This window comes from Myotis daubentonii, chromosome 11, assembly GCF_963259705.1.
Source record: "Myotis daubentonii chromosome 11, mMyoDau2.1, whole genome shotgun sequence".
Classification (NCBI taxonomy): domain Eukaryota; kingdom Metazoa; phylum Chordata; class Mammalia; order Chiroptera; family Vespertilionidae; genus Myotis; species Myotis daubentonii.
In genome coordinates, this window is record NC_081850.1 from 41960998 (window position 1) to 41974666 (window position 13669).

The 13669-nt window shown below is 41.9% G+C and overlaps 1 protein-coding gene across 2 annotated transcripts in view; it reads left to right on the top strand.

Moving 5' to 3' along the window:
- The window catches only part of RORB (RAR related orphan receptor B), a 179031-nt gene extending 167830 nt beyond the window's left edge, over positions 1 to 11201 (top strand). For both annotated transcript variants that reach the window (XM_059656917.1, XM_059656916.1), the window contains exon 10: positions 7317 to 11201. In XM_059656917.1, the coding sequence (XP_059512900.1) occupies positions 7317 to 7472 (156 nt within the window). In that variant the 3' untranslated portion in view covers positions 7473 to 11201. The remainder of the gene's footprint in view (positions 1 to 7316) is intronic.
- The last annotated feature ends 2468 nt before the right edge of the window (positions 11202 to 13669 follow it).

The window sequence follows — 13669 nt, forward strand, 5'->3', positions numbered from 1 at the left end:
GAACAGGTGTAGCAGATGTCAGGTAAGAGGTGCACCCACAGTCGGTGGACTTTGTCCTGAAAGAACAGTCTCCAGCACACTTCCTACATGCCCACCTCTTGAAATTAAATTCAAGTAACAGTGTCTTATACTTTTAACCAAATTTGGACCAAGAGAAGGTCTGAAAATCCAGGAATTCTGTGCCCATTAGCTAAATGACTTTAATCTCTATATATTAATCAGTTTTCATTTGTTTGTTTCTTTATCTAAAAAATACCCTATTAAAAATCTAGTTGTCTTTGCTCATCAGCATAATGATAATACATAGTATATTTATAAGAATCCATCAAAAACACTGCCTAGCTGAGTGACCCTGGACAAGTGACTTAACCACCCTGTGCCTCGGTTTCCTCATTTGTAAAATGTGACTGCAGATAGTATCAATCTCATTTGGTTATTTTGAGGACTAAATGAGATCAAATATAAGCAAGCTGCATGGTTCATAATAGGTAGTTTGTAAATGTTGTTATAGTTGTGGACAAAAGAAATTTTATTGGCGGAGAATTTTTTACCCAGGAGACGGTATATTTGAGCTAATCACCAATGAATGAAAACTATTTCAAAAGATGGAAGTTGGGGGAGGAGGTGAAAAGGTGGAGTATGGCATTCCAAGAGATGGGGGATATGATGTGGATGTAAGAAAGTATGAGGTATATTTGAACTATGAATAATAGTTAGATTTGGCTGGATCTGGACTTGAGAAGCCAGGAATGAGATGACACTGATCACTTTCACTGAAGCTCATGGGGAAAAAAATACATATGTGTATTTATAATATATTTTTTAAGCCCCATCTGACTAGGGAGGCAGCCCATCTGTTCTCTGGGCTATACTTTTCTTGTCTGGGGAATGAGTAGGTTGCACTGGATGGTCATCAATCCCTTCGGCATAATATTCTTTGACTCAAAAAGAGGAAAACAAAGGTTTCTCCTTAAGATCTTCTTCTGCCCTCCCATGCTCAGTTCAGTGTGATAGTTTTAAGGACACTTTAGATGTTCTGCCATCACAATAAGTGAAGAAAGAGAGATTTCACCAAGCCTTGTAGATGCAAATCAGGACTCTGTGCACTGTGGTGATTTAGTCAAGGATGAGATTCTGGCCCAAAGCTGCAAAGCATCGATGTTGATAAAGCCTGTGTCCAGAAGTCAAAGTCCCTGTCAGGCTTTCCAGTGGCTCTGTCACCGTGGGCTGTAGGTGCTGCAGTGTCTCACCTGGAGACGTTGACATCTGGGGTGAGGCTCGCTATGAAGATTAGGAACTTGTGCTGCCCTTTCTCCACTCAGTTGAGAAGAGCATGACCACTGCTGTGGGAGGGGACAGGTGGCTGATAAAGCAGTTTGAACTGCAAAGACTGGTGGACTCTGTTCTCTGGCCTGTGGGCTTCCTTATCACAAGTCATGAACCTGCCATTCTTGTTGCCCTGCACAGAGGGGCAGAGGGTGGAGGAGAAAGGAAGCCAGTCCAGCTAGTGCCAGGCTGAGGCAGTGCACTCATGACCAAGGGCAAAGCATGGGTCTGCGTGTCTGCTCACATCCTGCCCTCAGGTACACATTCCCAGCTTTTCCCAAGTGCAGCCTCTGGGTTGGTGCCAGAGCTGGAGCCAGAGCTGAGCCTTCCTCAATTACCCTTCTCCGGTCCAGCCCCTCCTGCTGTGTCTCCTGGGTGATTAGAGTCCTAGAATATTGTTAGGTAGCATACAGACTTTTCCCAGCATTCCTGCAAATATGTGCAACACTCCTGGAGGTATAGTCTCACCCAGAGCTGGACTGAGAAGTTTAAGAGTAGCAAACTCAACAATAGCACGTCATATATCCAACGGGAAGGCATGGGGAACTCCTGGTGTGCCTTGGCCCACAAAGCCCGCTCGCCTCGCCATATGCAGAGTCCAGAGGGAGAGGCATTTGTGTTACCACATCTAGAACACTTCGGTGAGTGCCACACCTTCAATTCGCTTCTCAAAACAGTGTGCAATGCCTGTGCCTTGACATGTGCTGGAGACGCAACCTTTCCAGGAATCACAGGCCATACCACCCTCTGGGTGCTTTTAGACCAGAGTTCATGCTGATAACTAGACCTTCCAAGATGTGGAAGTATCTATGTGGAGTCATTCTGCTGAAGCTCAGAATCTGTCACTCCTCTCTTTCCCCCTATCCCTAGCCGGCCAGAAGTTGCCTGCCTCCTACTCAGCTCTCTCTTTTCTGTTATTATAGGAAATATTATCCCTTCAAGGAGAGATAATAGCAATACTATTATTATTTTCTTTTTCTATTTGTATTAAATAGGCAGTCTTGTTAAAGCTCTTACTGCCCATGAAGATGCCACACAGCATCCCTTCCGCCATAAGTATGAGCCTAAAGTTACGCCATGTGAACAAAAACACAATGGAGATCTCGGGTTGGCCATGGGGAGAGAATGGCCCGGCCAAGAATGGCTGCACCATGTTGTGACGAGTCTGTTCGTTGAGGTTCATCTCCCCCTCGGATCTGGAAGGCTTCAGCCTTCCCAGGGGAAACCGTGATAGATGGAGCTGGGAGACGCACAAACGGACAGGGTCACTACCTTCTTCATTCCTAAGTCCATTTCTAGCATAACAACAACAAACTGTATCATCACTATAGAGACAGAAGTCTGTCTTTCTATTATCATAGTGCCAAGCTACTAAGTAAAAGCTCAAAGGTGAATGAACAATTGAAATGGAGGTATTTAGCCTCACTTGTCCCCCGTTTTTATCGTGCTTTGGAGTTTCTTACACTTTAATCAAACCCTTGTCGGCTTCCTGCGTCAGGTTGGAGGGCATTTGGTGGCCTGGGAGCCCTTCTGAACAAGATCACTAGCTTTACGCTCTTCAGGTTTCATGTTTTCAACAGCAAATGTGCCAGCCATAATAGTATGGATTTTCCTCATAAAACTACCCTCTGGAAAGAGGCATAGGATTATTATCTCTTCTCCAACAGCTGCTTTTTCTTCTTGTAGACCCGGTAGGTATAAGCTAAAGCTTCCTTCTTATAAAAATGCTTCTATAAGAAAGAGATGAATGTGAAAATGCCTTTTCACAGACCCTCTGTCTATCCCCGCTATGGGGATTACTTAAGCATGAAGAAATTTCATGATGATTTGAAACTGACTGCCCCCTTCATCTCCCAGTGCTTCGGGATCACCTCCCCAGCTGTTTAAAAAGTTGTTGAGCCATTAACTGCTGCTGAGGCTGCTCTGAGCTCCCTTTGAAATGGGGGTCCCCCAGCGGTAGTACATAATATTAATGACCAATAAGTGACTGCCAGCTGCTTCCTCCACCAGGCCTTTCTGGGCGCTGACAAGTGCTACTGCTGCCCCTGTGTGGCCTCCTGGCCCACTGTGCCTCCAGAGTGATGGATGCCCCTGTCAGCACTTCCGTTTCCACAGCTGATGGGATGCCTTTAAACCAGCCTCTGCCGAGAGCACAGAGATGAGGGAAGCTCTTTGCCTTTCTCGGTGATCCTTGTTCGAGTGGCCCCAGTGTTCTTTTACCAAAAGCAAGTCTCACCATTCAGCCCATTCTCCAGATGAGCAACAGGGAAGAACCCAAGGCCCACAGAAGAGGGGAGAATGAGTTTCTGAATCAGATGCCTCTTAAACCCAGTTTTAGGCAGGAAAGAAGCAAGAGTCTATACTCCCTTTCCAAAACCGAACACATGGTCAAATAATTCTAGTGCAAGCTGAGCAAGGGTTTCAGTCCTTGTCTCATACATTTAATTTCCCACCCCACCCCCCTTCTCTAAAGGAACAAAAAAACTGCTTGAAGAATCGTAGCACCTGGAATTCGACTTTATGGATCACAGTTTATTAAATGAGAAACTTATTTTAATTGCTACAAGAAAATGAAAACCAGTATGTTGCTTTTTTATTTCAATAAAAGTAAGTGGCTGATTTTGTATGCACACCTGATATACAAAGATTCGATTTTTGGTGCTTGGTTAAGGGCTAAGCTGGTTTCTTGCCTTGTGTCTCATTTGACTAAACAAGTGCAGTCTTGACTATGTATTTCTCTCCTTGAAGGAAGCATTATATGGGAATGGAAGCATGACCCTTACACATACATTGACACACATATATTATGCCAGGCTCTGCTACAGAGAGTTTGTATTGTCTCATTTGATCCTCACAACAACACTCTGAGATAGGGACTGCCATGATTGCTACCTGATAAATAAGAAAGCTGAGAGGTTCAGTGACTTGCCCAATATCACAAAGCTAGAAATAGCAGATGCAGGACTCAGTCAGGCTTCAAACCCATATGCTGTTTTTGTTTTTAACCATTCGGCTACTCCTCCTTATGTGGTATTTGTGTCCTAGGGGCCTCGGGAATTTCATGACTTGTCCCTCACCAAACGAATAGGACTAAGCACACGGACTCTTCCCTCTCTAAATACAGTTGCTTGCCTGTCTCCCGAAAAGGAGCCAGCTTTACACGCAGCTACCAGGACTGTTTCAAACATAAATAATTTACTTTTCAATTTTAAAAAACAGTTGTAAATGTATAAGATTTGAACTTCTGAAACAGTGTCTCTCAAACTCTCTCTCATGGACCCACTACACCAGTATCCCCACGGAATGTTCATTTCAAACATGGGGTCTGAGCTCCACCTAGGCTTACAGAAAAACACAATCCCTAGGGGTAGGTCCCAGTAACCTGCATTTGCGGGAAGCACCCCAGTGACTCACACACACTAAAGACCGACAAGCATTCCAGAGTTGCTTGTGGGAGTTTCAGGAGCTCTGCACATCATCAATTCAACTGCAATGATTATAGGTAGCTTTCAAAGCCTTTCTGCATTCGGTAGCTCTTTCAGGGAGAACTGTAACTGTTCTCAAACTGTCACAGTCTACTTCTGTGTGGACCAGCTGCTTAAGAGAGCTTGAATAATTTCCCAAGGAACTCTAGTCGACTGGACACTTGCACACTCTTCACCTATGAAAGCATAGAAAAGATGCAGTTTTCTGTCCTGGACCCAAAGCGAATCTTTCAGAATGGGCTTCTGATCATCTTTCTCTTTTTGTTGAAAACCCTTACAAAGACCTTAATGTAACTGAGACCTTGTGTCACCTGGCCAGCCCCATCTCCAGCTTTATCCTTGGACAAGCTCACCCACTGCTCCGGCAAGACTTAATTTCCATCAGCTGCTTCCACCGTCCCCAACACCACAGCACCTTTGCATACGACCCTGGGGCATAGTCTGTGACCCCCTGCCCCAGCACCTGGTTAGATCTCACCCTTCCTTCAGAGCCCAGCATAAATGGCACTTTCTGCCAGTCAGAGAAAGATAAGTATCACGCGATCCCACTCATATGTGGAATCTAATGAACAAAATAAACTGATGAACAAAATAGATCCAGAAACACAGAAGCATGGAACACAGACTGTCAAATCCCAGAAAGCAGGGAGGGGGAGAGGGAAGAGAATTTGTACGCATATGTGCATGGACACAGACAATAGGGTGACTGAAGGTTTGCTGTGGAGGTTGGGGGTGGCTAGACGAGGTCAATGGGGGGGGAAAGGAGACATATGTAATATGTTCAACAATAAAAAAAATTTTAAGTGGCACTTTATGGGGAAGCCTTCCTGGCCTGCCAGAAGAAGCCTGAATGACCTAATATACACCACGTCCAGCATCATTCCTGCACAGCACTCACCGCAGGTTTTCAGCTTGCTTTTGTCTGTGTGGTAACTTGATTCACATCTGTCTTTCCAAGTCGATTGTTAGCAAGAACCAATCTGTTTTTGAAGTAACTCATAGTGTTGGACAGAAAGTCTTCTCTCTCAGTCTAAAATTTAACATTCATTTGATAGACAAAGATTCCACATTTTTCACTTCTAGCCCTACCAGTAAACAACAGCAGAAATGGGAAGTCTGAACACCAGACTTCCTCATGTGTTCTAGATCCCTTTAATAAATATGTCAACAGCTCTCACCATAACGCTATTTTTAAATTGTTCATAGTATGGTAATATCATTCCTTTCCTGTTGAAAGGAAAGTTAATGAAAGAGTGGAAATTTCGGAAAGCCACAAAGTACCTAATTATCTATTTCCTCTTGTACTTCAAAGAGTGCAATGGTTTCTTATGATTAAGTAGGAGAGGGAGCACAGTGAGCCTACTTGGTGATTAGATAGATTTTATTAATATTTTATTGTCACTTTCAAGTGAGCTATATGAACGATCAAGCTTATCTTTTGTAAAACTATTCTCTATATGAGAACATACCTCATTCCCACAGTCATTGGATCACAATGAGATTTGGTTTTAAGCTAATGTTGACATTAAATGATAGATTCTAAGTATACCTAAATTATAAGTATGTTAAAAGTTAGAATTGTTCATCTCCTAAGATTTCTATACCATTTGGCAAACTGTGGACATTATTACAAAAACATGGTCTTCTTATTTGAACTCAAAATTACATCCTACGTTATATATGTAATTCAAAACCTAGCAATTATAAGTGGATATTCTCATGCAGGTTTTTAAAACATCTTCCTAAGGGAGCTAATTGGCAGTGACCTTCCAAATTTTTCCTTGATTAAATATAGGTTTCATTTCGTGCATTACAGCAGAAAAGGATTTGAGAGATGTAGGCAGGCCAGTGAGCCTGACAGCAAAGCAGTCCAGGTAATTATGAACTACACCTCATATGGCATAGGCTACCCCTCCCTAACTTCTTTACCTTCTCAAACTAAAAATCTAATATTCACATCACAAAAGTCTGTGGGAAATAACAGAAAATAATATTAGCTAACAACTGTGTTTCCTGCCTGCAGTGTTCTTAACACTTTTGTATAATTACCTCATTCAGTCCACACAACAACCCAGTGAAGCAGGTACTGTGCCCATTTTACAAATGAGAAAACTGAAGCATTGAGTTGTATGTCACAGCCGCACAGCCAATTAGCTGTTCTGGAACCAGGATTCCAACTCAGTCAGCCGGCCTGCAGAGCGCCCACTCCTAATGCTTAAACTAGACTACCTCCCATACATACTTTATTTAAGAACAATGAATCAGGAAGCTTGGTCCAGCTCTCTTTCTCTTTATTTTCCCTTTGGATGGTGGGGTGGGGGGTAGGATGAGCAGTTTGTTTTGTTTTGTTCTAAAGGAAAAGCTGAAAGTGAGCCTTCTTTCTTTCTGAACATCTTTTTCCAAAGCCATTTCCCTTCATCTGGGGCCAAGAAGGACACTGATTCACAAGACAGAGCACTAATGAGCTTTCCCCTTTGTCTCCTTCCCTGCCCCTCCATTCTGCAGTTGATAGCCAAGATACCGACCATCACGGCGGTTTGCAACTTGCACGGGGAGAAGCTGCAGGTATTTAAGCAATCGCATCCAGACATAGTGAATACACTCTTTCCTCCGTTATACAAGGAGCTCTTTAATCCTGACTGTGCCACCGTCTGCAAATGAAGGCAGCGACAGAACTGTCTCATAGTCCTGGAATGCATCACCATTAACACAAAAGCAATGTGTTCATGAAGACTTAAGGAAAATGTCACTACTGCAACATTAGGAATGTCCTGCACTTAATAGAATTATTTTTCACCGCTACAGATTGAAGGATGTAAATATGCACCTGAGTGGGGCTCTTTTATTTGTTTGTTTGCTTTTGAAATGACCATAAATATACAAATACAGGACACTGGGTATTATCTTTTTTTTGTAATTTTATTCGGGTATGTTTTGGGAGACAATTGTTTATAGAATTTTATTGTAGATATATACGAGAACAGAGCGGTACTTTACATGATTACTTTTCCTGTTGATTGTTCAAATATAATTTAAGAAAATTCCACTGAATAGGTTTACCTATTTCTATGTTTTTAGATAGTTGATGCATGTGTAAATTTGTAGCTGTCTTGGAAGGCATTGTGCATATATGTAATAAGTATATAATATCTGAGAATATTATATATGGCAATTACTTATACATGCACATGCACTGTGGCTTAAAATATCATACCTACTATCAAAGGAGGTTCAGTCAGGCTCTCTTATATTATTTACCTTCTGTGTTATATGTTACCTTTATGTTAGACAATCAGGATTTTGTTTTCCCAACCAGAGTGTTCATCCATAGTCAATGGCAAGATGGTACCAATTCAGAAATAAGTCTGCAAAGGAAGAATTATAATGCATGGCCTCTGTATAAAAACTCTGCTTCCATCAATGACATCAAAGCCTTGTCAAGATGGTACATATTGGAGGGGAAATACAAGTATTTGGAGCCATTTTCCTGTTTTAAGAATTAGGCCACAGGTAATATTGTGGAGCCCAGGACTTTTTTGACCAAACCATAGATTTTCACCAGGACACACAAAACACTTCTTTTCTTTGGATTTCAGGTTATGAAAGAAACTTGATTTTGGTGCTTACTGTGTCTTCAACAGAGAACTACAATCTGTAGATTAAAATCACCAGCAATTTTTTTCTAATAAAATTGGAGTAAATCAGAAGCTAGGGTCCCAATGCCATTTCATGTAAAGATTTTCTCTCTAAAAAAATATATATTTTTTTTTGGCAAAGAAGAAGTAGAAAGAAAATATACAAAGTAAAGAAGTAGTTCTTTATACCCACTTTCTTTAATAAAGTTTGTTAGGAAAAGCAGAAACAAAAGGAAGGCAAGATGTTATATGTCCTTCAATCAGGAGCCTCTAGTTTTTTCCAATTCCAAAACCTGCATTATAAAAATATAGCAAAAACTTGACAGATTGGAAAAAAATATCTGAGTTATTATATAAAAGAAATACACCCCAAAGCCAAACTCTTTCCCATGCAGTTTGAAATTACATTCTCCATCTAGCCTGAGATTATTTTCTTAGCATCTTTTAAAAGTACAGTTTGCAAGAGGTGAAATGAGGATTAGAGAGTTGAGGCTTCCTAGTACAAATTCTCACTTCTGCACCTGCTCTTCAATCAAACTGATCACCAGGGAAAATACATAAATTCTATGGAGTTTGTTCTACCTGTTGTCTGAGGCCTATGCCTTTGGACTTATTTCATCCAAAATAGGGTTTTTAAAAAGGAAGGGAGAGGAGAGCTCTATGTATAAAACAATGAAAATTGTGATCTCCTCTAAGTATAGCCCAGCCCCTTTTTCCTTTCACACACACACACATGCACACGCACACACACCTGCTTTATAACGTTTCCATCAGTGGAAACTTTGAGTTCTTGGTTCATCTCTTATGCTTTCCTGAGTTACATGGTTGAGAGCCATCTCCACAGAACTCCTCACTGATGATCAAACAGAAGTGCAGTCTTTTCTTTTAGAAAACAGAGTCTTTTTCCACCTCATGATTGATGAATTCCAAACCAATGGGGAAAAACAAAAAGGCTTTAAAATAATGAATCTCTTTCTCAACTACTGTTATATTCAATTAATTTAACTACATTGGACCAAATTAACTTCAGTGTCTAAGAAGACAGCTGTAGACTGCTTATTATGCTGCTACAGGGACTCAATTCTTTTTGGTGTAAATGTCACTCCTGCTAGCTCTTTGTATAAAGAATTAATTCCAAGAGTCATATTTCCTTCTAATGGAAAGATTACTTTACTGATTGCTAGGAAAACAGGGTAATGGAAGGCACTCAATTAAACCAAGCCGTTTCCAAATGCAATGTATGTTTTATGATTGGCTTGTGATAGGCGACATTTAATGTCTACTTGGTGTTTCCCTTTGAGCTTTGAACTTATGTCAAAGTTTGTTTTCATTGTTCTGTTGGCCTAGTGTTTTCCATTGTCAGCCTGTAATTCCTGCTCAGTTGCAAGGGGATGGTTTGTTTCCTCCAGTTTACCTTGGAGGATTTAAATTGGCCCGATGGATGAAGCGGCTGAGAATTTTTTCCTCCCGTGTCCCATGGGTGATGTAGGAAAAAGATTGCTCCCCACATTTGCCTCAGGAGGTACTGGATTTGAATTTGTGTCGTTTCCACTAGTGCAGGCATCTAATTGGGACGGCATGAACCTTTTGAAGCGAGGGGATAGGAAACAGCTAGAGACTGAACCGAAACAGAGCAGTGGAAACCAGTATGCGCTCAGCCCACTTCAGTTGAGAAAAGAGATTTCCGTTCTTCGCCACGGTTGCCAAATCGGTCCCTTAAAAGAGAACCAAGACATACTTTCAATGGTAACAAAGCACTTTTACAAGCTGCCCTTTAAACATCTGCTGTGACTCCTTCTCGAGGTATTTTGAAGGTTGGGTAAGAACAACTTCCTTTACCACACGCGATCCTCATCCCTTCCCCATGAACACTCACAAATGTTCACAACACATTCATGGCAAAGTGTGCACTGGAAAAAATTACCCATGAGCCCTACTTTTCACTCCATGCTTCGTAAATGACAATCACTGCTTGATGCAGATGTTGCACTGTATCCACTCAGGGATGTTTTATTTCAAAAATAAAATAAAAAGGTACATCCAGAAGGAGGGGGAGGAAAAAAACAAAACAAAACAGGAAAATGACAACAAAATGGAAATGGCATCAATTAAATATGCCAATGAGAGAACCTCTGACAAGGCTTTCAGACCAACGAGCAGTGACTAAACGAAACTTACTTTTACTATTTGGACTTGCTGACAAGTTGCTCACGAGTAAGAACAACTTAGTCTCGTTTTCTAAAATCTGCCAAGAGCCAATAATCCAGCTGCTCCATTTACAGGAATATGTATCTCCCAGTGAACCCAAGCTTCCTATACAAGTACCGAGCAAGGGAAATACAGACATCTCAGTGGCATTAGATGAACCCGACAGGGAGGTGAAGCTGTACTTGTGGTCTGTGAAAGGAAAGGCAAACTTTGGAGGGAACGGAAGAGAAAGGGGACCCCAAATCCATCTAACATCTCACATAGACCCATACTGCCCATGACTCAGGTCATCTTTGTGTTCCTTTTTCTGCAGTTCTTTTGTCCCCAGAGCCTCAAAGCTGAAGGTGGAGATGTACTGCACAAACATACCCTGCCTGGATTCCCTTGTTGTAATACTGTTTTCTGGGCTTTGGACTAAAAGGCCACTGATTTGGTAAAAACAGAGACTACAGTGGTCTCGTGGGTAATTAGACCTTTTTGACAGAATCTAAGAGACCCTAAATTATAATGAACTCTGAATATTAATGAGAGGTGCCAGGGAGGCACCAGTCCACTTTCTATCATAGCTGCCTTGTTCGACACATACCTTCACAGCAGTCAAGCTGAACTGTTTGTAGCAAATCACACACATGGGCAGTCAGCTCACGCTCGCTCTCTACCACCCCATGCCATGTGTACCCGGTTTGAATGCAGAAACAATTCTTGTGTCCCGAGGACAACCTAAAATGTAACCAGGTTTTTTGCAAAAACATCAGATGCAAGTGATGTGAGTTTTGTCCCATGTTCTTCATTTTCATTTATTATAGATGCAAGAAAAATTCTGCCTCTATTGGCAATTAGAAGAAATAATGTTTCCTGGCTCTTTTTTCTCTATAAACTTTTGTTTCCAAGGAAGTTAGTACTGTTGACAGTAAACTCAGGCAAGGATGTCTGTGCCAGACAGAACCACCATTCAATGGAACAGCAATAACTTTAAAATGTGTGTCTGTAGTGAGACTTTGCGCAGAGCCCCTGTATTAAGAAGAGAAAAAAGCCCACCATCTGCTTTAGATGATGTGGTATTTGATTTTCTGTTTCTGTCAGTACAAGCAGCAACCTGATATAGGAAAACCGTGTGGGTCTTTAGTTAAGAGTTGGCCACCATTTTGGGGTGAGGGAGGATCAGACCAGAGATACATGTTCATTTAAAGCAAGGGTTACATTCAAAAGCCTAAAAGGGCCAGGGAGTTGATGCAAATGAGAGAAGCAGGCCACTGGGGAGCTGGCAAGAAATGCCCCATCCGAAAAGGGCCAACTGATAGTCTGCTGAAGCTCAAGTGTGGCTAAAGCTTCTGATCCTTAGACGGTCTCTTGAGCTGTACATGATGTCAGCTGATTCAGAGCGTAGTGCAGTCCAAACAACATCTCTCTGAGCAGAAGAGGGCTCACAGTCTGCAGCCTCTAGTTATAACGCAGAGTAACATTCAAGGGCCAATTTGGCTGGAGAAGTCCGGCCAGATACAACTCTGAATGATATGAGGGTGGAGGTGGGGGTGGAGATCTTGTCCTTCTGATACTCATTTGGTTTCCACATTTGACTGTCACTACTAGAGGATGTAATAAGAGGTCAGTTGAAAAAAATAGCAATCCAAACACAAAAACAATCTAATGATGGCTTATAAAAGATACTTCTCTTTGTCTTGCCCCAACTCCCAGCTTCATAGAGCCAAGTGGCTAGATTTTTTTGCCACTCTTTTTCCAAAAGTCATATGTACAATTATTACGCTTTGGGGATCTGCAATCAGTCTTTATTTTCCCTTGGTTGTATCTAAAGAGCTTATTCAAGAGTCATGATCGTTAGTCCTCCATCGTTCTGAAGTGCGGCCATAGATTCCTATGCAGCAGGCGGGGCTGTCTGTCTGTGCACTTTTCCCCTACGCTGCTGGAATTCCTGCAAAGTGATTGGCCATGAGGATCATGGCTCTGGCATGACTGTGAGCACGACCTCCAGTGGATCAGAAAGAGCAGCTCAGTGATTGTCTCATGGCCAGAAATAAAGCACAAGGTTACGGGAATTGGAATAAACCCAGTTGAGGGACGTGCAGGGTACCTGTACCCCAGCTGGGCAGCATGATCCTTATCTCAAACTATACCCTTCCGGCAGTGGCTGGTGGAGAGCGTGTGTGTGCCTGTCACAGCTGCCTGCAGACACACACTAGGCATATCTGAAAAGCTACAGATGCCACATCCAAGCACAGTACTGTCCGCTTCATCTGATTAACACACACATAAGAATGGGAACTACACCCATGGAAAACTGAGTATGTATTGTAGAAATGTAGAGGAAAAATAAAAATATTTTTTCAAATGTAATTACTTTTAATATATGCTTGTGGAAGGTCTAATACGATGTATGCTGTCTCTGTAATTTTTGCTGTAAATAACTGGAGACAGTGAATACACTGATTTTTCTATGTCTCTGTTTAAGCATAAGACTTTGTAACAATTTTTTTAGAGGGGGAAAAACCAACAAAGAGCAAATATGTACTTGCTTCCTTTCTGCGTGTTATGTGCTTCTCAGAAACTGGTTGTAACAGCTTAAGCACCCTGACGGGTCATTGGTGTTAACTGTACACTTCTTTGTGTAATACAGCTGAGGAAGGGACAGGGCTGTCCATTACATCTGCTCCAAAGAATTTGCATTGAAGATCGGCCCCAAACCTGCAAGCTCTACCTGAACTAGACAAGATGACAAAGGAGAGTGAAAAAGAGAGAAAGAGAGAGAGAGAGAGAAAGAAATGTTGCCTGAGTAAGTCATCTTTCCTTGTAGCAATGGCTTTGTCTAAATCCTCTCTGCATGAAATAGCTTAAGGAAAACAAACTCTGCTTTCTGATGAACAAAATATTTTTGTACACGTTTATTTCTTATTAATAACCTGGGGTCAGACTACTCATTCGCTGAAGCCATAACTGACCTTCACCAAATAAATGCCGTCAAGAACCCGGGGAGGGCCGGGGAGAGACAGAGAGGGAGGA